General features: G+C 34.2%; 1 protein-coding gene across 1 annotated transcript; it reads left to right on the top strand.

Moving 5' to 3' along the window:
• Positions 1 to 1,795: 1,795 nt before the first annotated feature.
• Positions 1,796 to 26,511, top strand: LOC129001559 (integumentary mucin C.1-like). Its single transcript, XM_054428889.1, has 7 exons — positions 1,796 to 1,930; positions 15,045 to 15,197; positions 20,304 to 20,430; positions 22,415 to 22,571; positions 23,007 to 23,606; positions 24,598 to 24,648; positions 26,302 to 26,511. The coding sequence occupies exons 2-7, from the start codon at positions 15,061 to 15,063 to the stop codon at positions 26,382 to 26,384; spliced, it is 1,155 nt and encodes a 384-aa protein (XP_054284864.1). The 5' UTR covers positions 1,796 to 1,930; positions 15,045 to 15,060; the 3' UTR covers positions 26,385 to 26,511.
• The last annotated feature ends 575 nt before the right edge of the window (positions 26,512 to 27,086 follow it).

Raw genomic sequence — 27,086 nt, 5'->3', positions numbered from 1 at the left:
GGGATTAAAAGATTTATTAATTCAATAATATTCAACATTCGTGTAAACAGTAGACGGATTAATAAGTAAAACTCCTTAAAAATATTAACTGTAGTTTTAGCAAATGAAACATCGAAACACTGCACGCACAGTAGGAAGGCGTGACAGTTACACGCGCGGCAAAACATGCCTTTTTAGACAATTACCCAATGACAATTGTCATTTATTCACCGACAAGTTCGCCGGACCGCGACCCGACGGGACTGTTTCGGTGTTTTTTAAACATACTCCATAACGTTCACTGACACTGGAAGGTATTAACAATTTGTTGGTTATTTTCATCCAGAGTCATCAGATGCTTTGGGGAAAGCTGTCCAAAACCACTCAAATTGTTGAGGATTTGTTGATGACCCGACACCTGACTTTTCAGGGTTTCGCTAGATATCTAAATAATATACACGGTTCAGGCAAAGTAAAAAAATATGGTCTTTTGGAGCCAGTTTTATATCAAACACGAAAATCAAAGTCTTAAATATCCAAATAACTATTTTTCAACGGCATAAAGATTAGTTAGCTGAAAATTTTCCTATAAATGTTAGTTTTGCTACAACAAATGAAAATTTATTGATATATTACTATATGATATTGATATAGGCAATTGTTCCAAACTTTATTTCAGTTAACCTTATTTTTATTGATGCATTGATGTCCATTTAACCTGTTTAATCAACAAAAAATGTATATGGATATCCATTGACCAATTCCGTTAGGATGTGGAGTGACGTGGTCACATAATATGCCACTAGATATTTGTACACAAATAACCTTCCGCAGAAAGTGTTTTGACAGTTGAAATCACAGTCAATCAGTGCAAGTTTATACCGCGTGTCATTTATCAGAAATGCACACTTGCTGAATTATTAGGGCGCGCAGCACAGTCTAAAATAAGCTGCTGAGTTCATTAGTTAATTTAGTCATAAGGTGCGGAAGTGTGCTTACTTCAATGCTTACTTGTCTGCATTTAAAATTTTTCTCGGTTGTGGTAAAAAACCTTTTTGCCCGTGTTAAAACCAATATTTGTATTATTTATTTATTTATCTGTTGCATTTTCCGTGCCTTGTAATCTAAAAAATATCTTTTTAAAAATAAAACGAGAAAGGGTTCATTGAAGGATTTGATGATATTAGGAAGAACTAACAATACTGATAATAATATAATAGGCAAGGGTAAACTAATAGAAACCCATATAAGTATAGCAGAGACCATTTGAAAAATGTAGGTCGTTTTTGTTACCCACTCTACTTCAACTAGGCAAATTATTGCATTTGTCTATCATTGATCAATGATCGATGATCAACTTTCAATGTGAAGCGGGTTGCTATTATGTCCTCATTTCATACAAAAAGGACCAATGGATGGATGTTATTTACCAATGGTAATTAATTGTCCTTATTAGCTATTCCAGAATAATGTCTAGGCTCCATGAGCTAAGTTTCTAAGGGGAAGAGCTTTATAAGTTTTTAATCTTAATTTTTTTAAGAAATAAATGCAAGTACATTATCCAAACGTTACTTTCAATGTAGCCCCAGTTAAGTCACATAAATTATTTTCAATTAATGCAAAGAGAAATTCCCAATGCTATATTATAATACATAATATACTCGTGTGGTCGCCATTCCCCTTTATCTTTTTCTGAATCCAAATCCAAATACGGGTCAGCCACTCAGCCACGCCGCTAAATCTGCCCTTTGCTATAGCTGTAGCTGTAGGCCTAAATGACGGTGGCAGTCAGTGGTGGTGGCTAGATGAACACTTCCGGTCCATTGTGGGTCTAGTGAGTCTAGTGGTCGGTGTCTACTGTTTAGATCAGTCTATCAGTGTCTACAGTCTACGAAGGATGTCAGCGTAGCTCTCATGCGCTCGCCGGCCGTAGATTCATATAAGACCGCAGGTTAGTTATGTATGTAATTTATGCTAGTGCTTGTGGTTATTACCATTATTGACTTATTTGTTAACTGAAGTTCTATTAATTAGTGAAAATAAAGTTCTTAGCTTATAAACTGAGTTCTCAATTGCCATTTTTATTTTTTGAATCATTATTTTACGTACATTTGTATTTTAGTTAGTTGAAGTAAGTTTAAAACGTCATCGTCTTACCGCTCATATTGGTTAAATTCGTTAATGAATTTGTATCTAGTTTGTTGCATTGCAGTGTTTACATCCATCACATTTATCGGTTCGTCTATTTATTTAACTATACCGTACCATTATAGTTGTATATTTTAGTACCTAAAGATTGTGAAAAAGACCCATAATCTGTTGTAGATTAGTTTATTTACTTGAATTAGTTTAAGCTTTTCATCGTTACCGTAACACTGTATTGGTTACATTTGTATATTCTTTTATTGGTTCATATTTTTAACTATTCGTTTATTTTTATCTGTTGGTTTTTGTTTGTTAAACACAATCATCTTGCATTAGTTTATTGAAACTTCCAAATGTTGATTTGTTTAGAGAGTTTCTTGAAGATTTTTGAATAATTGTATAGTTTTTATCGATCTCATTGGCTTTTTTTAGTGGTTCAAATTGATGTTACAATTGTTTATTTTTGTATATTTCATAAATATGTTTATGCTGTATCGTTATCACTTTACATTTTATTTGTCATACCTATTTTGTAAGTTTATTTTATTTGATTAATTTTGACTACACCGTGGTTGTGGTTTGTACCATTGACTATACAATGTCAATGTTCGTACCGATGCATTTCGTTTGGATATGATTAATTTCAATCGTATTTTTTAAAATTTCCATTGTTCCTTAGAAATTATTTGAACTCGGATATACCAGCAGTTTTTTTAGTTTGATAATACTACACAATATGTATATTTATAGCAAATAGAAACAGAACCTGTATTGATCAGGTGACCTTTCTTATTGATGACTAGCTGTGTACCCGTTCTACGCACGGGGATCTTATAATATTCAGTTGAAACCTTCTTATATAAAGAACAGCAGTTGGTTTGCATATTTTAAGATATGCTGGCCAAACTATTATACATAGCTTCATTTTATGTTGTTTTTTGTTGTTCCGGATCGGTATGACAATCAATAAAAGGTTAAATTACCTCTGTGTCTGCCGGTCGATCCTATAACGGTAGGCTTACTTTTATTTTTACTATCTGATCTCGTTTGCATGGCTCAATCACGTCCTGGTTGAAGTTCGTTCGCTACGCTCACTCACCTGTATGTTGGAGCTCGTTCGCTGCGCTCACTTTCCTTCAGGTTAGCTCGTTCGCTACGCTCACTTGCCTTCAGGTTAGCTCGTTCGCTACGCTCACTCGCCTCCAGGTTGCAAATTAGCTGTTGTCATAAATGTAAAAGAAATAATAGTGCTAGTGCTGCACCCTGTTGGTAATCCTTGTAACTTTAATGCTATTGAACATCACAGAACAGAACCAACTTGTTTAATTGAAACAGCTGTTAAGATTCAATAATTTCATTTCTCATAAGGTTAACATGGGCTTCCAGAAATTCCACGTCAAAAATCGACAAAAACTTGATTTTCAAGGGTTTACTGTTAAATATCTAACTGTCTCATATTCGATGAAATACGTCTAAAACCATCTCATATATGTATAGTATTTGGAAAATAAGTTTCAGGCGGGACAGTGCTATAGTTATTGAGGAGTAGTTGTAATAAAGTGCGTATTTTAGCGTTACCAAGAGAATGACAGATAGACAGACAGACAGACAGACAGACAGACAGACAGAAATTGAGATAAGGTTTGATTCGGTTTCTCTGACCTATGAAATGTAAAAATAACCAAAAAGTTCATTATTCTAAGCAATGTACAGACAAAACTCTAATTTTATTTATATAGATGTACAATAAGAAGTAAAGTACCTATGTTAGTTCTTATGATGAGTCTACAGAACAGAAGAAACAATAAAGTGACAATGCATCAACTATACTTTCCAACCATTTAGAGGTTTTATAGTGAATATTATTGATAGAATAGTAGATAAGATCATTATATTATGTTACATAATACATTTTCTACCGTACCTTGCCAGGTATCAACAACTTTTCCTGGCAAGATATTACGGTAAACTAGAACAGTGAACTAGGTATAATGCGACTATCGTAGGTTCAGTATACCAAATATTTTTTGCCTGAACGGTAAATTAAATCTTGAGAATTTGGCTATGGCTATTGAGGCGAATTTACTGTGCAGACAAAAATGTTAGTGCTCTAAACACAATGTGTTAATTTATTTACATTATGTAAGTGTTCTAATAGAAACTGTTGTTTTAAAACATTTTTTATTGTAGTAAAACACAAAGAAACTCGATGCAAGTTAACTTCTCTGTGATGTCATTGCTGTACATGGTGTCATTGTTTGATGAATGACACAATTTTCACGTAAATGCCCATATTATGTCACTGGAAGGGATTTACTTCCGCGACCCCCCCCCCCCCAGTACCCCCCCCCCCCTACGCACTCGCTCTGAGACAACCCGTGCACTGAATTAATTAGTCCTGTGTTATTATTGTAAATTAGTTTCAACATAGACACAAAATAAATCACTATGGTGGTGATACTGGCGCTAAACTAATAATATAGTTCTGTAATTTTGTTTTAGCGAATTCCCCTTGAGGGAAGTAGCTATTACCGTAGGTGGCACGGTATGACGGGACCGAAATACTTTTTCGTTTTGTTCCTAGAGGCCAAAACACTAATCGTAAAAAAGTGTAAATTTTAAACTCCCATTGTTAGAACTCGTGTGAAATAAAGAACTTTTACAAAATATTATCTAATAAAGAACTGATTTTATTATGATACATAACAAATATTTCATAACATTTTCTTTAACTAAATTGTTATGTTCTTGATCACTTTCTAAAATCCTTACCACAACTCTTCTCAATTGTTTAGATAAATTAAAATAAACCATCTGTTCATAAAAACAAAGACTAACAAATTATTATATTTGATGTTGATCATTATTGAATTTGTACTATATAAAAATAACTCAATTTCCAACATCCTCCCCACCTTGGAATTTTGCTTTACCTCTTCAAAATTTCAAACAAAACTATTTACATGTTTCAAGTTCACAAGTCCATTTTCCTAGGGATTTTTATCTTCCTCCCTCTTCTTATTTCTGTAGGAGTTGATGAATTATCTTCTGTTTCAATATGTACATCCTGTTTCCTTGACATGTCTTTTGAATTTATTTTCATAGAGTCAAGAAATATGAATCCTCTTCCTTTTTTTCAATATATACAAGCACTGCATGATACCTTTTCTTAAATCTTGATCTCTTTGATGATGTTTTCATCCTTCTCACATGTTGTTTCCACATATCTCCCCACCATAGGACACTCGGAGGATCGAACTTCCAAGTTACTTGATGGATTTCAAATTTCTGTTTCATGGTTTTCCAATCCAGCGGCTTCCTGAATTTCATTACACGGGATGGTATTAAATTTAAGAAATTTGAACCTCTTGCAAAACATTTGTCTAAAGAATTACCTCTTTTGTTCTTTGTAGACCAATCAAACACTGGCTTTATTTTTGTAGTTAAGCTACTGTCTTTTGTCACTGGGCGATGCAGCAATTGATGAACCGTTGTCGACTCTGCTGGATCTGAAACAATTTCTTTAACACAGTCACTTAATTTGTTAGGAGTATTTAGTTTTTTGCTTGATGACAAATTGACTTCATATCTGTTTTCAACGTTCACCGCTACATTTTCTTTAAAAAGTTGAAACACTTCTGCATCAATGGAGTCTCTCTGTTTCACCCCAATAGGATCCCTTCTTCTGATTGTCTCCCAGCTCCCTAGATCTCTGAACTCTGGTTTACTCTGGCAAAATAAAGTTAGAAGAGACGTATTACGACTTCCACTGCGTGGTTGTTTCCCCATCACGGTCCATCCAAGGTACGTTTCAATAGCAACTAATTTGTCGTCAATCCTCTGGATAGTTCCTGTATACAAATCCACTAATACATCTGCACCAAGTAACATTTTTACATCTGGTACATTTTCACCTACATCAGTTAAAATAATGTTCTTTTCTTTCAAGATGTCGAAATACTCTTCACTCTTAAGCCTAGGTACATGGTTGCAAATTGTTTCTTGATCTGTCACAGGAATAGAGATCTTGCAAGAGTTATTTAAATTCTGAAGAGTCACTAGGTAATTTTTATGAGATTTTTGTTTTAGATTTAGCCCACCAAACAAACTATGATTAATGACTTCACTACCTGTTTCTTTTAGACCCAATTTAGTGACACAGTCCTTAGTAATGTAGGACCTCTGTGAACCTGGATCTAAAAGTACTCTTCCCAAATACTCTTTACCTTTCTCGTCTGCAACCTTAACTAATAGAGTTTGTAATAAAGTTTCTCCTGTACCATTTCCAAAATTACTGAGAACCTCTGACTTAGGCTTAGTTGTACTCTGCTGCAGTAAGTCTGGTTTGTCAACATCAATTTTAGATCGAGGTCTACTTTCATATAAGTCCCTACACATGATCCCATAATGCCTTTTACCACAGAAGAGACATTTAACAAACACCTTGCACTTTTTTGCTGTGTGACCTTGCTTCAAGCACACAAAGCAGCAATTTTTCTTTTTCAGATGCTCCTTTCTTCCATCTAAAGTTAATTTTTGAAAATAGGAACAATCTTGAGCATTGTGCCCTCCTTTAGAACAATAAGTGCAGCTACTCACCAACCTTCTAGGACCCTCTGTACCAGTTGTCAATAGAGCTGCTACAGGTTGATCAGGTTGACTCTGACGAGGTTCGTGTACCGTTGATATTTTACTGGGGCTGCTGCATTTTCCATGATTGTCTCCTGGAGTGGCAGATTTAAAACTCGAACGAGCAAGCGCCAGCCTCTCTTCACTCTCCACTTCAGCCTTTAGAAAATCAAGAAGTTCTTCTAGAAAATTACTAGAAATTACTAGATCTGACGATGTAGAAGTTGAGGGTATGTGTAGTAACCTACCTGAATGATGCCGCTCCCAGGCTCGTAATATTTCTTCGGGCAAAGCAGATTCTACAAGAGGATACAGCATTGAAGCAAACTTGTCTGAAGTGACTCCTAAAGTTTCAAGTGCCCTTAACTGTGTTTCTAGTTTGTCATACAGTCGGCACAGTTTGGTATTAGGACTTAGTGTTACTTGTTGGAGCACTAAACTGAGCAGTTCCCTCACATATACTTCTATTAAAAAGTCATCCCTACCAAATCTTGCTTTTAATTGTTCTAAGGCCTTTACGTAATTAGTTCCAGATGGGGGAAAACTTTCTACTAATTCCCTAGGGGATGATCCTGGCTTTAAAGATTGGATGAGGTATTGGAACTTATCCTCAGGTTCTAGATCAGGATCCTCATGGACCTTCTTAAACTGCCCCCAAAACCCTATCCAATTTTTCACATCTCCATCAAACTGGTTTATTTAGGTAGACTTAACCCCTTCTTAGATGCTAATTTAAGACTTTGAACGGTATCCCCGAATTCACTTCTTGACTGTTGGCTTAGGCCAACCTGAATAATGAAATGGTCATACTTAGCTCTCATTGAAGATAACATGTCTCTGTAAGATTCTGTAGTATCAAACTCAGCTTCTAAGTCCTCTTCCGTTGTTGCAGGATCTTCAAACAAGGCTTCCTCGATGTCTTCATCTAGCTTAAAAAGCCTATCAGCTTTATCTTGCAACTTGTTTAGATTACTTTTAATTGCTGCTTCATCTTTAATATCCTCTGCCAGTAATTTATCCATTTCATTACTACACTTTGTAAAAGTCCTTCTTAGTTGAGTCCTTTTTGTCTTTAATGACTTCAGCTTATCCATTGTAAAGTAAAATATAAGCTTAGTCCTAAATCTGAATTTTAACTATAAAAATGTCCTGTCACGGTCGCCACTTTGTTAGAACTCGTGTGAAATAAAGAACTTTTACAAAATATTATCTAATAAAGAACTGATTTTATTATGATACATAACAAATATTTCATAACATTTTCTTTAACTAAATTGTTATGTTCTTGATCACTTTCTAAAATCCTTACCACAACTCTTCTCAATTGTTTAGATAAATTAAAATAAACCATCTGTTCATAAAAACAAAGACTAACAAATTATTATATTTGATGTTGATCATTATTGAATTTGTACTATATAAAAATAACTCAATTTCCAACACCCATGTTATTCTTTTGGATAAAATGAAAACTGCTGTAGTTCACTTGTTTATGGATATATGTTGATCAAATTTGGCGAATGTTTTATTTTATCCTAGTATGCTATTGACGTGTGGTCAAAAACACTTTTTCCAATCCCTATAGCAGCAAACCTAAGCACTCATTAAATCAAATGTTTTTTTAAATGTGGATTAAATATTTCTCATTAATGGAAAACTTAAGTAAAACTTTAATCAGAAAAGTTGAAATTCGCTTAGTCTGCAGGTTTGCTGTGGTGGGGGTTTTTACTCTACCAAACATACGCTATATCCTTATCCTCTTACAACACATTAGAATATACTATAGGCTTACAATCATGTGGAGTATATAATTAATAATAGTTTCTGTAGCGATGTACGAGTTCTCTTTAACGAAACGGAATATACAGTATGAAGAAATATAATCTTTTTATCGATCAATAATTATTCATTGGACACTTATTACTCTATTTATTTATCATATAAAGTCCGTTTTTCATGTACAAAAATCTTGCCCTATTTAGTAACCTAAATTTCAGATACATTTGTTATGGAAACTATGTATGTCCTAAGTATGTGTGTTTTTAAATTAAATAGCACAGGAGACAATTTTTTAATATTTCCTATCCATAATTTTTGTTTAAATACACCCAAACTTACCATAAATTTATCATTTTAAGCTAGGTGATTCAAATAAACATTAAACCTTTATGTCTCCATAGTATTTCCTCAGAATTTAGTTGGTTATTTTTTTAAATTTCTAACTATTAAGCTATATAAAATGGCTATATAGCATTTTGTTTTGTGAATTTTAAAAATCGTCATAATTTTTTGGTAGCTTTGTCTAGCTGTCATAAATGTTTGTGCAAAGTTTCAATTTCGTATGTTTAACCATTCCTTAGAAAAAAATTAATAACTTAAAAAAACAAAATGGTGGCTGTGTGAGCAACTAAGGACTTCCGGACAATTTAAATATGATATTTAGGTATGGTAACTACCCAGGAACAATGCCCTAAAATATTGGTAGAGAGTTCCGGGACACCCTGTATACAGTGATTTTTATTAAACAATCTTTATGGCAGCATCGAACGTTGAAGTGTCCAACAGCTGTTGTATGCAGAACTTGTATAAAGTATTCACCGAGTATCGAATAACGATCATTCATTGTTAAGGGGTGAAGACAACACAAACGATATCATGTAGGCTACACGTTAAATAAAAATGAAATTCCGTTCGTGGATTAAAATATGTTAATTCCGATCAATACACTTGTGCTAACACAGTACTCAACTAAAATTTAAATGTTAAGTGAGCTGCATGACATTATTCATGATTAATGAATAAATTTCTATTGACATAAACGTTTTTATTATACAGTAAAGATGTAATTTTAAAATCTATTTAGTCGATGGTAATTCACTCGCATGAGTTTAAAGGCGTTAAAGATGTCCAATAATTGTATGTAAAGTCGTGCAACATTTTTAAATACACGTACAAAGTTAAACGATAATTAATTGATGTTTGAGATTTATTTATTTGAGTTAGTGAAATCAAACTCCAGCACACTAAACAAAAACAGAATAAAATACAAGATATATTTTTAATCTAGATTGTTATGAGTTAAAGGTTAATTGTGTTACATTATGTTTAAATTTTAATTATCATTCGATATGCGCCTGAAGTATAACAGCACAACGAACAAAATACTATCTCTTTACTGATTTTAACTTAACTTATACAGTGGAACCTTGATAACAAGACCCTCAATAACAAGTCACCCTTGATAACCAGTGTCATTTTCAAACTCCCTAGAACTTATTTTACCCTTTGATTACATGTTATTGCAAACCTCGATAAGAAGTCAACCTTGATAACAAGTCTTATTTGATAATCCCCATGAAAGTCTTGTTATCAAGGTTCTAATGTAGTTTATTGTGGTCGAAATAAAACCAATAACACTACAATTAATTGCTCTTCGAATCTGTTGCGAATACAGCTTATGGTCCTAAAACGCATTTGGCAATGGTAAGGTTTCAAGATGCCCTTTCATGTTTACAATTTTGTATGACTGCAAGCCATTTATACATTTTTAATATGCTTCTTTTACTTTTTATTTTTTCGTAAACTGATACAGGGATTGCTTGCAAAATATGCCAAGTTACTTCCCCCATAATAACTGAAATGTTAAAGCGGGTCAATTGTTTGAGTGGTACAGTAGTTGTGATGGTTTGAGCTTAAACGACTTAGACTCTGGAAGTGAAAGCACGTTCAAATGTAGTAACCAATTAGAAATTAGAAATAACGAAACGAACAAAGGACTTAAATTTGTCAAATTAATGAGACTACCGTGTTGTTCAGTTTGTAGGACAGATGTTGAACACATGACGAAGTTTTTGCCCAGAGTAGTCTACAAGAACCACGGCTACGCTATTACTTACTAGTCTTACGCATTTGAATAGTATCCGAGAATGTATTTATCCAAAAACATACAATATGCATTATATTTTGGTACAGCCCCACTAAAGAGACTCAAACATTTTTTTTTCATGGAACAAAACGTGCATAATCGCTATAACTGCAATATTATTGATACAAATAAAGGTGTATATATTTAATTTAGATAGGCTATCGCAAGTAGACTTGTGAAGTCTGAAGACTGTTTTGTTGGCCGCTTGTACCGTATTTCATGCACAGATCACCTGTGCCCCGGACTCAGAATGTTATCAGACATCAACGAGAGGTTTTGCTGTGACTTTAAAAGGTTTTTGCATGTGACGATTCCCTTATAAATAGAGTATGGATGTTTAACATGTGGGCGATTACCAGTTGTGAGCTCATATCTACAACCAAGGGCCTATAGGCCTAACACATACAGCTAAAATAAGAGTCATCCATCAGTTTGGAGATCATCAATCAAACTCTCATCGGTGTCATTTGGGAAACCATGAATCAGTAGTTCAATATTAGACGACAATTTGGGTAAATACTATTGAAATGGTTTAGTGGATGTACAGATAAACTGTAATCATGGCTGTTGCAGTGAACTATTACACGCACATAACTACGTCAAGTTCAACTATCCATAATGACTTAATATTTGCTTGTTTACACTCCAAATATGCAGAGCTAGGCTAGAACACATAATAATTATCACCACGATCATTACTAGATAAACAAGCTAGAAATACTCCATTTTAGTAGTAAAACTAATAGCTCAATGCGTCGACAATTTTCATATTTTCTGCAGTACTGACAAAGAGCCCTTACTTGAGTTTTAAAACTGTCAGATAAAATCGGCAATCAACACGACTTTGAAAAAAACGACCAAAAATAAATCAGCACACATTACTTTTACCTTAAATCAGGCTACATGTCCTCCAGTATCCATGAACAATATTCACCTCCCTCAAGTAACGGAAATAAAATACTTGGGCATGCACTTAGATGCAAAGCTTAATTGGAAGGCACATATCTGGACTAAAAGACAGCATCTAAATTTAAAAACAACTAAACTTAATTGGCTTCTTGGATCTAAATCACAACTCAGTACACAAAATAAATTGTTACTGTACAAAACAGTTCTAAAACCAATTTGGACTTATGGTATTCTGCTTTGGGGATCAGCAAGTACCTCAAACATTGAAATTATTCAACGTTACCAATCAAAATTATTACGTAAAATTGTCAACGCTCCTTGGTTTGTTACCAACAGAACACTTCACAATGATCTTCAAATTCGAACAGTAAAAGAAGAAATTACAAAATCTAGTGAAAAATACATTATAAAATTGGAAAATCATTCAAATCATCTTGCACTTAATTTATTGGACAATCACAACACCATTTACAGACTGAAGCGACATACGATATTGGACCTACCATTCAGATTCGGCTAAGTGTTATCAAAATTCTCTTTGTTAGCTAGTGTTGACGGTGGTCAATTACTAGCTCATGTTCTTCAAGTTATTTTTGTATTACTATTTATATCATTTGCTTATTGTTCAACTTGAACAGATTGTAAATTAAATAAAGTTAAAAAAAAAAAAATTAATATAGGCTGGTTCACTGTGTTCTGTATCAGTTGTTACACTTGAATAAATAGTTCCTCCAGCGACAATTATTGAACCCTAGGTCCTGCACTTGCATGTGAACCTTGCAGTTTCGTAACGTCTCGCCTCACCTCTTATTGTTTATTTAAATTGAATGACACAATGCAAATGCTGTGATCAACCTTAGGCCTACTATGGATGGTTAAGTATTGAAATAGAAAGTAACATTGATTACTACAATATGTTAGCGTTTTATCACTAACAATCGATGGTTAAGCATAGAAATGAATGAGATGTTATGGTTGTCTCGTAGAAATGTACATTCAGATTCTTAGGAACATATCTTTGAACTATTGTAACATTCAAATACATAGAGAACGGTCGTCTCTGCCAATATTAATTAATATTGGCCACTAACAGTAATATCGAGATTAATCAGTCTGAAAAGTAATAACAGATCTTTGGACAGCTATTGACGATTGCACGATCACACAAGATTAATTTCCCCGGTAAGCTTCTGATGTTGTGTATGGATTATGTATAGGCCTATGGTTTGTAGATTTGTGAGAATGCCTAAAAAGGTTATTAATTGGACATGGCCAATGGATATTTCTGGAAAAAAAATTAAAATTTAATTAAATATACCGTCTTTATGGCTTTTGGATCTGGCACCAAGGTGTCACCTGAACATTTTAATATTTGTTAATTCATAATTCACCTATGATTTGTTATAACATATCTCATAGTTGTGTATTGGTATTGTAGCTCAGTGGATGTCAATTTTCCGCACCAATGAATACCTCGGTCGTCGCCTCCAGATGCCAAGTTTGATCAATTTCATCAAACGGTTCGCGACACCTCCATTTACCGGTTAATAGTTTTTCTTCAACAATCCGTGGAGCCAGAACTTCCTTGCCCTCTCCATCCTATAAACACTCGTTGCTTCAACAACAATAAGTAGAAGAGGGAAAATATAAAATAATGTGTAAACTGCACGTAGGTATGCAATAGGTTGACCTTTAATCTGGGTGACCCAACAGGTGAACTTAAGCTTAAACAGTCACTTACTCTATTATGAAAATATACAACAAAATAAATGTTTATACAAGTATATGTAACAATAAAATACAAAAATAAAATCTACTGCTTTTTGGATTTTAATTGCTAATGCATACGTTAATGCTGTACGAGGACTATAAGAGTAGTTTTAGCAATTAATTGGCATCACCAATTGTAGGAGGGTCCTGTGTAATTAGGTCACCCCTTCTTCCAATTTAACCATTCAGTTAATTCTAAATGTACATTTTATGGCAAAGGAAGGTTAAAAATATCATATCACCAAGTCTATATCTTCGATGTAAAACTAAATTATCAATACAAACTATTTATAATGGTCTATAAATTCCAAAACATTTTACAATAAATATCATCACTACGATCATACACGATCATACGATATATCATTTTTGAGATTTTTATTTAGAAACCTTGTTTTCCTAAATTATCCGATAGCATTGACATTTTGATGATTGAGAATATACATGCCAATTGCCAATGCCATCCATCGCTCATTAGAATTAGCTGGAACCAATCTTGAAAAAAAACCAGTTTTATGCTGCTTCTGATTGAGCTATTATCAAAATTCTATTTCTTTTTTAGTTTTTGCCACTGTAATATTTGCTGTGATATAATTGATCATAGTTTGCAATTAGCTATCTTTTTGGTTTAACTTGGTTCAAATGCTATGCACGATGGAAATAAGCACTTAACCGTGGCACGCTCTTGTCAGGTGTCAGAGGCTAGAGGCTCGATTCAGCACAAAACTGGCAAAATATGTACTTCAGCCCACTTTCTCGCCACTATGCTCTGCCTTGCAAGGGCCAATGCAGAAAAACCTTTATAACAATATTTGCTGTGTTTTATGTACAGAACTTGTATCAAAAGCTGATAGTAAATTACAAAATTGGGATAGTAATCTAAATGCCAAGATTACAATGGAGTGGAGTGTGCAGCGAGTTACTGCACTGGTGTAGGTGAGCCGGAATGATGTGTGAGAGCGCAGGGTTCGGTGTGTTATTATTCCATTGTCAGTCAATTGAATTAACAGATTTGATTGTTTCAACTGCTCCTGGGCGAAAGGGATCCTGTGATGAATCTGACAGCTTAAACTGCAGTGAAGCGGTCAGAGGAGATAAACCAGTTCTTTATATCGTTGATTTTATGAAAAAAATGATGTTTTACGCTCTTACAGATGTCTGCAAATTGATAAAACTACTCATCAATATCTAGTGTAGGCACTGGTTTATTTTTATACACCCCATCTATTTGTATGTTCACAATAATCAAACCACGTTTTTAAATTTGAAGTTTTCTGATGGTTTTATCCTGAGAAATGTCTAAAATCATATGGTTTCGAAGTGGACTATAATTGGTATTTTTTAAAGAGGCATAAGATATCATTGCTAGGTATACAGACAGAAATCACGCAACAATGTTACTCTCATTCAAACTAGGCCTATTACACATGTTACTGGCAAGTGTGAAAAAAAATAAAAAGGTTGAAACTTGAGTAACGGTATGAAAAGATTCTAAAATTGAAAAGCCAAATGCATCTTCGCAGAAGAGACATTCCTGAAAACAAAAAACTGAAAAATTAGGTGGTATTTGGTAATTACATTAATGGAATGGAAAATTGTGTAGCAGTGGAGCTACATTTTATCTTATGTGAATAGTTGTAAGATGTTTAAAACATAGAGTTCAGCGTTATTTTCTACTGTTTGACAGGATAGAATGCTGGAAGATGTGTGCAGGACACCTGGTTGTATTGGTCTGGCTCCTGGCTGTGACGTCACTGTTGGTACAAGCGACACAGAATACAACGCAGAACACTCTCAACTCTACACAGAATCAGAACCACACATGTACCCGCACAGAAACGTGAGTATAAACAATGCATAATCGACTCAACCCTACACAGAATCAGAATCACACATGAACCCGCACAGAAAAGTGAGTATAAAAAATGCATTATCAACTCAACGCAACACAGAATCAGAACTTCACATGTATCCGCACAGAAACATGGGTAAAAACAATGCATAATCAACTCAACCCTACAAAGAATCAGAACCACACATGTACCCCCTCAGAAACGTGAGTATAAACAATGCATAATCGACTCAACCCTACACAGAATCAGAATCACACGTGAACCCCCTCAGAAATGTGAGCATAAACAATGCATAATCGACTCAACCCTACACAGAATCAGAATCACACATGAACCCCCTCAGATATGTGAGTATAAACAATGCATAATCGACTCAACCCTACACAGAATCAGAATCACACATGAACCCCTCAGAAATGTGAGTATAAACAATGCATAATCAACTCAACCCTACACAGAATCAGAATCACACGTGAACCCCCTCAGAAACGTGAGAATAAACAATGAATAATCAACTCATAACCCTACACAGAATCAGAATCACACGTGAACCCCCTCAGAAATGTGAGTATAAACAATGCATAATTAACTCAACCCTACACAGAATCAGAATCACACGTGAACCCCCTCAGAAACAACAGTATAAACAATGCATAATCAACTCAATACCGGTACTACACAGAATCAGAACCACACATGTACCCGTACAGAAATGTGAGTCATATCTTGAAAACTGTTAGGCCTGTATTAACAATATTGGTCTTAAACGATAGGTAATTTAATGTACTTTAAAAATGATTATGGTTGTTCTCTATGAAAAAGTGATGCTTCAGGGTCAAAATCACACAAACGTAAAAATAGTGCAAAATTCCACCGATTTTTTAGCTTTTTGGAGGTGATCCGGAAGGTCGCCTAGGTTGAAAAGTTTGATTTAGCATCTCGGTACTATTACTAACAACATAAAAAAAAGAAACCTACTACCCCAATTCATGCAAGATAAAATGCGTTAGGTTACTGGATTAATAGTGCTAGATAAATTTTAACAGAAGAAAAATGAGCTTGTGATCAATGCAAAACAAAACAACAAACTATACTTTATTTACTTTTCAAACAATTTAACACATGACTATGAATATTTAAATACTAAGACAAAACAGTCTTTCAGAAATAAATAAAGAATTCAGTAGGGAATTCAAAAAATGTTGATTTAAATATAGATTGAAGTTTTAACCTCAACCAACGACCTACTGATCACGGCAAACTGAGTTTAAGATATATTTTGCAAAGTTCATTTTTGTATGACCAATGATTTTTGAGTAAAATTTCAATCCATGCACTTTAAAAGAAAACTGCTACTTTTGACAAAGATAACACAACAAAAATGAAACCTTAAAAACATTATTATACTTTTTTGTAAAAATAAGGTGTAAGTTTACCATTTACAAAAGATTGTTATGGATTCATAGTATCTCCATGAATGGTCCTTCATTACTTAATCTAACATATAAAGAAGCAAAGCCAGAAGAAGGTGGAAATATTTCTTTAACCAAGCATACGCCTTTATCGTCAAGCTCATTTTTTCTCTCCTAACCCAAATTTGTTTAGCTTTGTTTCAAGATGAGAAAGTTTTTCTCGCAACGAAGTATTTTCAGTTAATAGCTTATCCATTGCTTCTTTAATTCCATCAAGTGATTGACGTTCCATCTTCGTGAACCGTTCTTCAACAGAGTTATGCGATACCTTCATCTTGTTTTCTATCTGGCTGATTTCTTGCCGCAGTGAGCGAAACTCTCCCAAAACTTCATCGTAGGATATAGCTCCCTCCAAAACTGCACTCTGCCGCCGTAGTTTGCTGCACGGATTACATCTCCAGTGATCCTCTTGATTGTGAATCATTACAATCTCCGATGGAGTCATTTCAACACATTTGCCATGGAAAATCCCTTTGCAATCGATACACTCGATTTTTAAACTTGTACTTTTCAGAGTTTTTAAACATTTTTTACAGTCAGACATGTTTTGTTGTGAATGAAAAGTTTGAATATGGTTTACTGAGAAGAAAGAAAATGACAAATATAAATATAGTAACAATAAGTGTAGGTACTGTTAAGGATGCCACTGCAGTGACATTTAAATACATGTTTCAACTATTTACATTATTCAAGTTCAATTACAGTTAAGCGTGAATGGGTGTGGTTCAATTCCTGAGAATTTCACTTATGGAGATTAAATTTTACAGTTAATAATTGTTAACACATCGTACCTTTAAAATAATGGTTTGAAAATAATAGCTAAGAAACATTGATTTTAATTTTTGTAAATTAATTTAATAACAGAAAATATTTAATTTTTCAAGTTTAATAAAATAAAAGGGCCATATAAATATTTTTACATAAATAACTTTAGATAAATAAACAATAAAACATGAAGCATAATAGATTTAGTATGTACTACTGTACATATCTTACAGGAGCTTATAGCTGATCTTTTACAAAAAAATTGGTATCAGTTGATAGATCCTTATAGTTTTCCACATTTTTTTTGTAGATACCTAAGAAATAAGATATCATAAGCATACATTATCGACAATCTTTGATTATATTCAGATATTCAATAAAACACTGTAAAGGATGGGGGGATAGACAAATATTTTTATTTAGCATTGATGTAGAGACCAAGTACTAGAACATCTGTACGCTTGAGTTTTTGTTGGTGTTTGGTAACTGCCAGATGTAAAGTGGTTCTTGGTTTGCATCACTTCTGCACTGGTTAATATCTCCATCTCAAAGTAAACAATACGATGGGTGGAATGTAAACATGTCCTATAATACTAATATTATAGATGTGAAAGTTTCTTTACAATAAATTCATTTAAATGTATACATGACTTCTTATCTTTCATGGAATATGTTAATGGTCAACTTGTAAAGAGTTTGTAAAATTAATAGGACAAATACTGTATTAGATTTATTGAAGAAATTTATAGTACTGTACTCCTAAAAACTTAAAAAAAATACCGATTACTACTTACTGGTTTTATTTGAGCTTGACTTGGTTTGACACTGAATAGAATGTTCTTATCTTACTACTAATGAAAACACTATTATTTTTTTATGGGAACTTAATTTTACTAATTTTATTGTTTTAATTTCATCAAATCAACTGTTGAACAGAATGACATTAACAGCTGAAACAAAGTAAACATATTGTAGTTTTTTGTTATGGTAACCAAATTTAACATTTTTATTGGAAACCCAACTAAGATACTATGGATGACTTGGGCGATAGAAGCCCTAAGAAAAATTATTTTACTATCAGAACAGTAATATGCCTATATGACACTCCTAAGTAAAGTAGCTAAATTTGTACTATATATGTTTCTAATTTAATCCAATGCTTTTAGGATGTATGAGAGACAGACATATAAGGATGTGTCACGCGTAGTGACTTTGCTCGTCACTACTAGTAGCGGCTACTACTCGCACTCGCCAATAATTTTTTCGTCCCAGTCACACTAGGCGACTAGTAGTAGCGAGTACAGTGAGAAGCTTCTATTGTGCTTCTAGTGTTTATAGCATTGTCATCAGTAGGGATAAGCCAACAGGCCTTGTGACATCTCTTGTTGTTAGGTAAAGAGAACAGTGTGATGAGGACTGAGGAGTTTGCTTTATAAAGCAAAGAATAAGAAAACGGAAGTATGTATGGAACAACGATTTGTTGGTATCGGATTGAATAGTAAGGAGCCATAAGTTTGGTGCCTCTGCCACGCTTATGATATAACTAGTGAGTGAGGACACTCAATCGTACTACAATATTCAAATCGTACCCAAATTCAATTAGTTGCTTGAATGAGTTTTTTGGCTACCAGCGACTAATCGCTTCAGGAATAGAACATGTTCCATTATTTGCGCTACTGAATCTTTACTCGACGGCGAATGCTAGTCGCCGCTTCCTACTATGTCACACCTGGCGATTAGTAGCCGAGCAAAGTCGCTACATGTGACACGTTCTAGACATACTCACAACATTTTTTTTACATTAGTATAGACAAGCATAAAAACTATATCGCATGTTTTTACCATAAAACAGGCTACAGCTTTGACATTTGAATTGAATACTCCACTTTACAGTAGCGCATCCATATTCTGAGATCTAGAATTGAATAGTCAATACACAATTATCTATTTATAATAGAAATCTGTTAAATTCAGGAAAATTGTTTACATTTATAGTTTTGATTGCAAAAAAAATCTTTGCTACTATGGAGGGTTCTTTGTTTAACATATCTTGGAGATAATTGTGGAAATTGCTATAATGTGTCATAATACAACAAACAACTCATCAAAATACAGTAGAACTCCAATTATCCGAACTCCAATTAACCGAATCTCCAATTATCCGAATCGCTTATTTCAACAATTTTATAAACGTAAAGCTACAGTAATAAGTTTTGCAAAATATCAAAGAATTGTTATTAAACACATTTAGCCAATTTTGGACTTTGATGGAACACTATTGACTTAATAACATGTATAGAACACTTGTACTATGAGCATTGTAAACTGTAAAAATGTTCTGATTTAAATTATTATTAATTAAAAGTTCACTTACACTTAGTACCGAAAATGAGGATTTTTCTTTAAAATTCTCGGAATTCCGGTAAAACTCTGATTATCCAAATTTTTGTTTATCCGAATGGGGTCTGGTCCCTATTGGTTCGGATAATCGGAGTTCTACTGTAATTAAATATATTTGATAGTGTAAATTATAGGTATCATCAAATATTATCTACAAATATTACTTAAGTTAACCACAAAATTGTCTCAGGGCCAGTTTTAACACAACGCACGTTCCATATACCTGGAGATGAGTAGCTGTAGTGCATGCCTAATTTAGTATAGTAATCTGGTCAGTATGGTATCTTTTTCGTTGTTATAAACTGGACCCAGCTAGCCTTGATTGATGGGTTTTTAATATATGTTTCTGGCTGAACAAATAGCTTTCTTAGTCAATAGCAAACCTCAAGGCATCTATAACTATATTCTACACTCATCCACACACGGTTGAGATATTAAATGAATATTATGTTTCAGAGTGTCAGTAAGAGTAGCAGTGCCGCTACAGGAGCCTGCTACATTCCGCAGTTACACGTGGTGTCTCAAGGTACCTCCGCGCTGCTCCAAGTACACTGTCATCATGAGAGAACGTATCATCTACCAGGTAAAGTAGCCTAGGCCATAAACTGTGTAATGCCAACCGCGGCAACCGTTCTTTATTGGCTCCTAGGATAGTGAGTCCCATCCGATATCAGACGCAAAGATACACTCTTGTAGAAAGTATGAGAAGAGCTTATCCGCTCATCAACTACATTCATAACTATCCGACTCGTAGAGTATGTTGTTTTAAGTTCAAAACACCTTTGCAATATTGTTCTCCCAGTTTGAGGAGGATGAATTTTCCTCTACAGAATTGGTTTTTCTCATAGGAGTAACTCCAAGGTCTAAACCGCTTGTTGGTACCTGAATTGTCATTGTGTTTGGTTGAGACGCAGTTTCTAGCTAGGTGAGCTTGGACACATTGAATCCTGCTTGGTTAAATTGGTACCGACACTAAAAATAGTAACTCTTCAAGAATGAAATGGGGAATGACAGACATCAGCATATATAGCTGTTTTGCGAGGTCCCAGATTTTGAATTATGGCCTTTTTATGGTTCTTCTTGTTGGATTGTCTAGTATGAGCAAATGCAAACTTTAAGGACTTTAGCATTTTGAAGGAGATATATTTTACAGATTAATTAACACAAGTACCTATTAAGTATTAAGTAGCTAACTACTTAATATTTTTTCCAACTTAAACTATCGTTACCAGTAGCTATACACATATATAACGTATAATGGCCGTTTCAGTCATACAATAATCATATAATTATGTCGTGCCAGGAAAATGTCTACTCACAAAAGACAACGAATAAATTAATTTTTAACTTCAGTATTAAGAGTTGAAAATTTTAGTGAATATTGAGTATATATATTTATTGTAAATATTGCAAATAAACAAATACATTTTTGTTTTAAAGCACAAACAAATCTGGCTTAATAATAAGGTCACATGGTGCAGCAAGGGTGGCTAATATTATCCCTATGTATAAACTGAGTATAAAATTAAGTGGACACTTATTCACTTACATCGCCTGGTGCGATGACCTCGCTAGCTTATTATTCGATTGTCTTACGTAGGAACATCCTTGTTACCTTTCCTCTTAGAGGACCATAGAATTCATGTGTTTATGTTTGGCATACTTCAATTTATACTTTGTGTTTTCATAATAAATACTTTACCTCAATGTTTACGAGTTGTGGAGATAAATCTGACTTTTAGGTACTAAGGTAGACATCCCATCTATATGAACCAGCTGTAGCTAATCTTTCAATTAGCTCACATTGTTCAATTATACGCTCACTCACAGTGTCCTACTGTCACCACAACTTATTTTCCCTCTTAGATTTTGACTTAAAAGATGCTATAGTTTACAATAACATTACAGTAGGTGTTAATATATCTTCCTTCAGTTTCCCTTGGTGAACAATTTTATGTATACAACAGAAATTAGTAATTGGAATCTCAAAGCAGCACACTAATTCTGTCAGGGGCTCAATTAAAATAATGTTAATTTTCATGCTAAAGCTTCTAATATAAAATTATCTCATTTTAAAGCAACAGGATAAATTTAATGTTCTGTGAGAAGTTTTCAGTTACAAGGATTCAATACACACAATAAATGGTGACGGGTGAGTATTATTTTTTGATGTTTACATAAAAAAAAAACCAACTGAAAATCTCAAACAGATGATTTAAAAAATTCATTTTTGGTGATGATAAGCTTATGTTATTTGAGAAATTGTTGCACACTTTTTACCATCACGATTTTACAAAAAAAAAGTTATTTGTGTAACTAGTGAGCAAAGTGGCACTTTGCTGCACACGAGATAAATGTTTATCCGACACGCGCTGTGGTACAGGTCTTGCGTGGAGCTATACGCGCACCGACACTCCAGCCTACGCATTTTCACTGCCGTGGGACATAGGCTTTAACTAAGATCAACTGGTTCCTCAGCCAGGAACATTTGATAAAAAGCCAAACGATCAAGGGCAGCTTGGTCACATTTTAAACTTGACTTGATGATATATATTGATTGTCTACAGACAGAGGTGCGTAACCAGACAGTGCAGGAGTGTTGTCCAGGTCATGTTGCACTGTATGATACATGCATACCTCAGTGTGCAACATGCGACAACATGTTGTGCGACAAGAAGAAATGCTCCTGCAAACCTGGATTTGTCGGCACTCACTGCAATCAGAGTAAGCGCTACGTTCCCCTCCCTTGCAAGTACAACACAATATCAATTACTACCTATGATATCGACAGTCAAAGAAATAGATTCTATGGAATTTGGCAGTCATCTAATGTACTACTATATTAGTTTAATTAGAACAATACTTCTTTTTTCACTATCAAAAATAGTTTTTCGCAAAAGAAAAAAGCTCTTGTATGAGCTTGAACATTGAAAATAAAATCATTAGTTTGATTCCTAAGATATATGGGACTAACGTCTGATTGTTATAGATTTTAATGGAGACCTGCTATTTTGGTGATTACTTATATTGTATTTAAACAGACTTTTTCTCTTATACGCCATGCCGCAAGGATCCTCACTCCAAAATCTAAAAAAAAACTCTACAAAATTTTACACTAGCTCCAAATAACGTGGTGATATATATTTTTGTGTGTTTCAGCTTGTCAAACAGGCAAATGGGGAGAAAAGTGCTCAGAGGCTTGTGTGTGCAGGGTGGGGGAGGATTGTGATCCTGTGACTGGGAACTGTACCCCTTCCACCTCCACCACATCCACAACAACCGTACCAACACCTACAACCACAACAACCGTACAACCATCGACAACCACCACAACCGTAAAACTATCGACAACCACCACAACTACTATTCGGCGACCCACAACCACCTCATCTACCAATGTGTTCATCAATCTCACCCCGACAGAACAATCCTCTTCCGCTGAAGATTTGACAGAATTCAATGTGATCCGGGCAGTGGACAACGACATTGCGAGTGATGATGACTACGCAGTGTCTCCTACTGACAGTGCCATTGTGATCGAGCGCCCAGACATAGCTGAAGCTAACGCTCGATGGAGCGCTCTGAGCACTCACTCAAGTGTCACTGTAGGATCTGTGCTTGGACTGATCGCTTTGTTGGTGGTCATAGTCAGTATTATAGTGAAGTGTCGGGGGAAAAAACAATTTGACAGTGCCTCAACAATCGGTGATAAGAGCTCACTTCACCTGGTAGCAAAGAATAGTCACTATGCAGTGCCAGGTAAGGTTTGAAGTTACTTGGGTTATTTTTTTAATCTGATGATACTTGGAACTATTAAAGGATAAAAGAAAGAAAAAAAAGTTTAAGTTGCCTGTCTTTGGTATTCTTATTGCCAACGGACAGGTAACTTAAACCATTTAATTAAATTACTCAACTAGGCAAGTCATCCTGGGCTACTAAGTACCATGAAAGAAAATATTTTAGAATTACAATAATACAAATGAAAATATAGGACATTAGCTACCGATATCTCACTAATTTTACTTTCTTCTTTGCCTTTCAGACAACTTTTATGTGTTGTAAAGAAAAAGAAAGACATAAAATGCTTAGTTTGGAAATAATGTAGGCTATCTGACAAGAATCCTGGAACTTAGTGACTGTATTTGTTATCAAGAACAGAAATTGATTGAGACAAGTAGGCCTAGTAAAAAAAAAAAAATAAAAAAAATAAACAACACTCCATTGGAGCAAAACGATTAAAACTAAAAATGAACTTAGAACACAAGAACACACGTTGAGCAAATCATTGTTAATAAAAAATTATAAAAGTTAATACTGAATAGTGTACACCTGAAACTAATGCAACCGTTTTTAAGAGTTATATTAAAATCAAATGGCAATAAAAAAGTATCATTAGTGTAAACTCCATCTTGTACTGCAACACAAACCAATTCATACTAGAATCAGTTATTGTGACTAACTGAACTGAAATAGGAAAATACTGTTGAAGATACTTAAAGCAGATCAATCTAGAACCTAGAACAGGATGTTACTTGGGAATCCCTTGATACACTACATATCACAATGAACACAAAGAAACATAACAAATGAACAAAGAAACCATTATGATGTAAATTGTTGATATCATTAGAAATATTTGAACTAAATGTCACGGTATAAGGAATGTTTAAATATACATTAATAGTAATTAACTTATCAATATGTTACTTTATATCATCATTAAAAGTTACTTTGAATCCCTTTTTTTCAGGTCCTCCTCCATTTTCTTTCCTGAATGGCCTTCCGATAGATATAACCAGAGGTAAGAGGTACACTCAGGTGTTTATGGTAAAATGCATTATCAGAAAATATTTCTTGATTGACTAATACAAGATCAATACATTAATCCTAGTCTACATAAGGAATACACTATTTTCATGCTCCTTGTTGACTGTTGAGTTAATCTATTGTCTGACCCTTAACCAGTTACTTATTGAAAACATTGCTTTTTAAAATTTATCTGATGGACCTCTAGAGGGAAATTTATTATTAATTAAACAAGACTAGGGAAGTGTAAAACACAATGAGTGATATTAAATTAATTTAATATCTGCAATGCATACTTGGGAATAACGAATAGAAATTCTATCGAATAGCACTATTCATTAGTTTTTTTGGCTAACTTCTATTTTATTTGTTTGTTTTTAAATTAACTAACTAATAACTTCTATCAGTTACTTTTTACGGGACTAACTAATAACTTCTAACTAGTTAGAATTTTCAACTAACTTTCCCAATTATGCGGAAGCATCTCAAATACTGGTTTTTTGTTTCACGTGATCAGTGAGGGTTGCGTGCGGCCGTGAGAGGTCAGTGCCCTTGTAGACAAACAACGCGGGGGGTGGGGAAAGAGAAAGTCAAAGTCCAGTTGCTTTGGAATGCAGTGGGCCTGTGGAAGGGTAGTGACGGCCATTATCAACAACCCAAGCACTGATGGGTGGGATGGGGAAATGTTTGTTTGGTGATTGATATATCATCTCAAGTGTCAAAACATTGTCTTTAGTTGATGTTCATTATCTGACAAGTTTTATGTCATTTGTTTATGTTATAGTAATGTAAAATGTGACAATGTTTGATTAAAACACAAGTACCAGGGGACCGATCTTGCTCGAGGTGTTTGATTTGTTCAAGAGGTAAAAAATAGAGCTTATAAGCCTACAAATATTTTCAGTCTTACTACGATTAATTGAGTAGTAAAGTCAATTAGTTTTTGTTAGACATCCACGTATCCTCAATTTAGTATACAAAACTTTTTAATATGGACGATCAATCTATAAAATGTCCACAATAAGCTTCAATCAATATAAAACTCATGATACATAACATCTGTTATCTGACGACCGTTATTGCATTAAGTCACTGTGATCGTGGAACGTTGCAACAATAATTACGGGATGGTGTAATAACGCATCAATTCGTGCGGTGCATCGTCGAAAAATACAAATCTCCTTGGCCTTTCCTTTAGATTTTTAGTTCAATGTCAGTGTATATTGTTTTGCAGTAAAACACTTAATGTTTTTGAACAGTCGTAATTATCCCTTTGGTTAGTAAGACATCATACAATGCAAATGTATTATACAAGCAATATATTATAGTATATATTAGTAACCAAGATGTGACATTAAAAAAATACTTTAAAACAACTGCCCAACGAACAAATAATTTCTACTAAAACTAACTTTATTTTCTATCAGTTAGTTTTTCAACTAACTAATAACTTCTATCAGTTACTTTTTAAACTAACTAACTTATAACTTCTATCAGTTACTTTTTACGGGACTAACTTATAACTTCTAACTAGTTAGAATTTTTGACTAACTTTCCCAACTATGCGCAATGTTCATTGTGGCACTGATACTAGTTGATCTGTTGGAAATAAACTTAATTACAACTTTCCCAATCCTCTCAATTACAGAAGTGTGTGAAGACATGTACGACCATCCCCGCAGTATAAGGTGCCTCAACAACGAACCAGTGTATGACGAACTGAGATATTGATTCCGTTTCCACACTTCACTACAAAGTATTGTAAATAGACATAATTTAGAACTGTTATGTTAGGTTCATCCTCCTCTACTGCTGTTAACACTGGAATTTTGGAATATAAACATTTTCTTTTTCAAAAGTATATTTTTCACCCCTAACATTACATTCTGGTCCTACTGCATGGTTTATTGTACATGTTAATAAGTCTAGGATAAGGGTTCACAGTTAAGGTCGATTCACACATATCAGTCCAGTCACAGTTCCGTTACAGTCTAGTCACAGTTGAATCCGCAATTTCTCGGTCGATCTGTCAATTATTAAGTTTCAGTCACTCTTCCGTCACTTTATTTACAGTGTTGTTAAAGTCAAAAATGTTTAATTAATACACAATATTCTATCAAATTTTCATCATCCGTTTTGTTGGTTGTTACAAACATTACTTAAAATATAAACTCGATCATTTAAATAAAAAAGTACCATTTTCTAACCTCAAACACGTCTGTAAGGCATCCGAACAATCCAAAAATATCGGTGAAAAGAAATCTAAAATTGACTGACGGATGCCGGCAGAGCGACTGACGGAACAGCAACGGATGAGTGTGGATAGCGCAAAAGAAAATCCATTTAAGGATTTAAGAATATTTTTGTCAACTGTAACGTGCCTGAAGTGACTGGACTGTGACGTGTCGTAACTGATGTGTGTGAATCGACCTT

This window comes from Macrosteles quadrilineatus, unplaced genomic scaffold, assembly GCF_028750875.1.
Source record: "Macrosteles quadrilineatus isolate MER2022 unplaced genomic scaffold, UCM_ALF_1.0 Scaffold_8__2_contigs__length_117827958, whole genome shotgun sequence".
Lineage (NCBI taxonomy): Eukaryota > Metazoa > Arthropoda > Insecta > Hemiptera > Cicadellidae > Macrosteles > Macrosteles quadrilineatus.
This window is presented reverse-complemented; position numbering and strand designations above follow the sequence as displayed.

Coding starts and splice junctions, on each gene's coding strand:
- LOC129001559 (XM_054428889.1), top strand. CDS start 15,061: ATGTGTGCAGGACACCTGGTTGTATTGGTCTGGCTCCTGGCTGTGACG. Junction 23,607..24,597: donor TAGTCACTATGCAGTGCCAG/GTAAGGTTTGAA, acceptor CCTTTTTTTCAG/GTCCTCCTCCATTTTCTTTC. Junction 24,649..26,301: donor TCCGATAGATATAACCAGAG/GTAAGAGGTACA, acceptor TCTCAATTACAG/AAGTGTGTGAAGACATGTAC.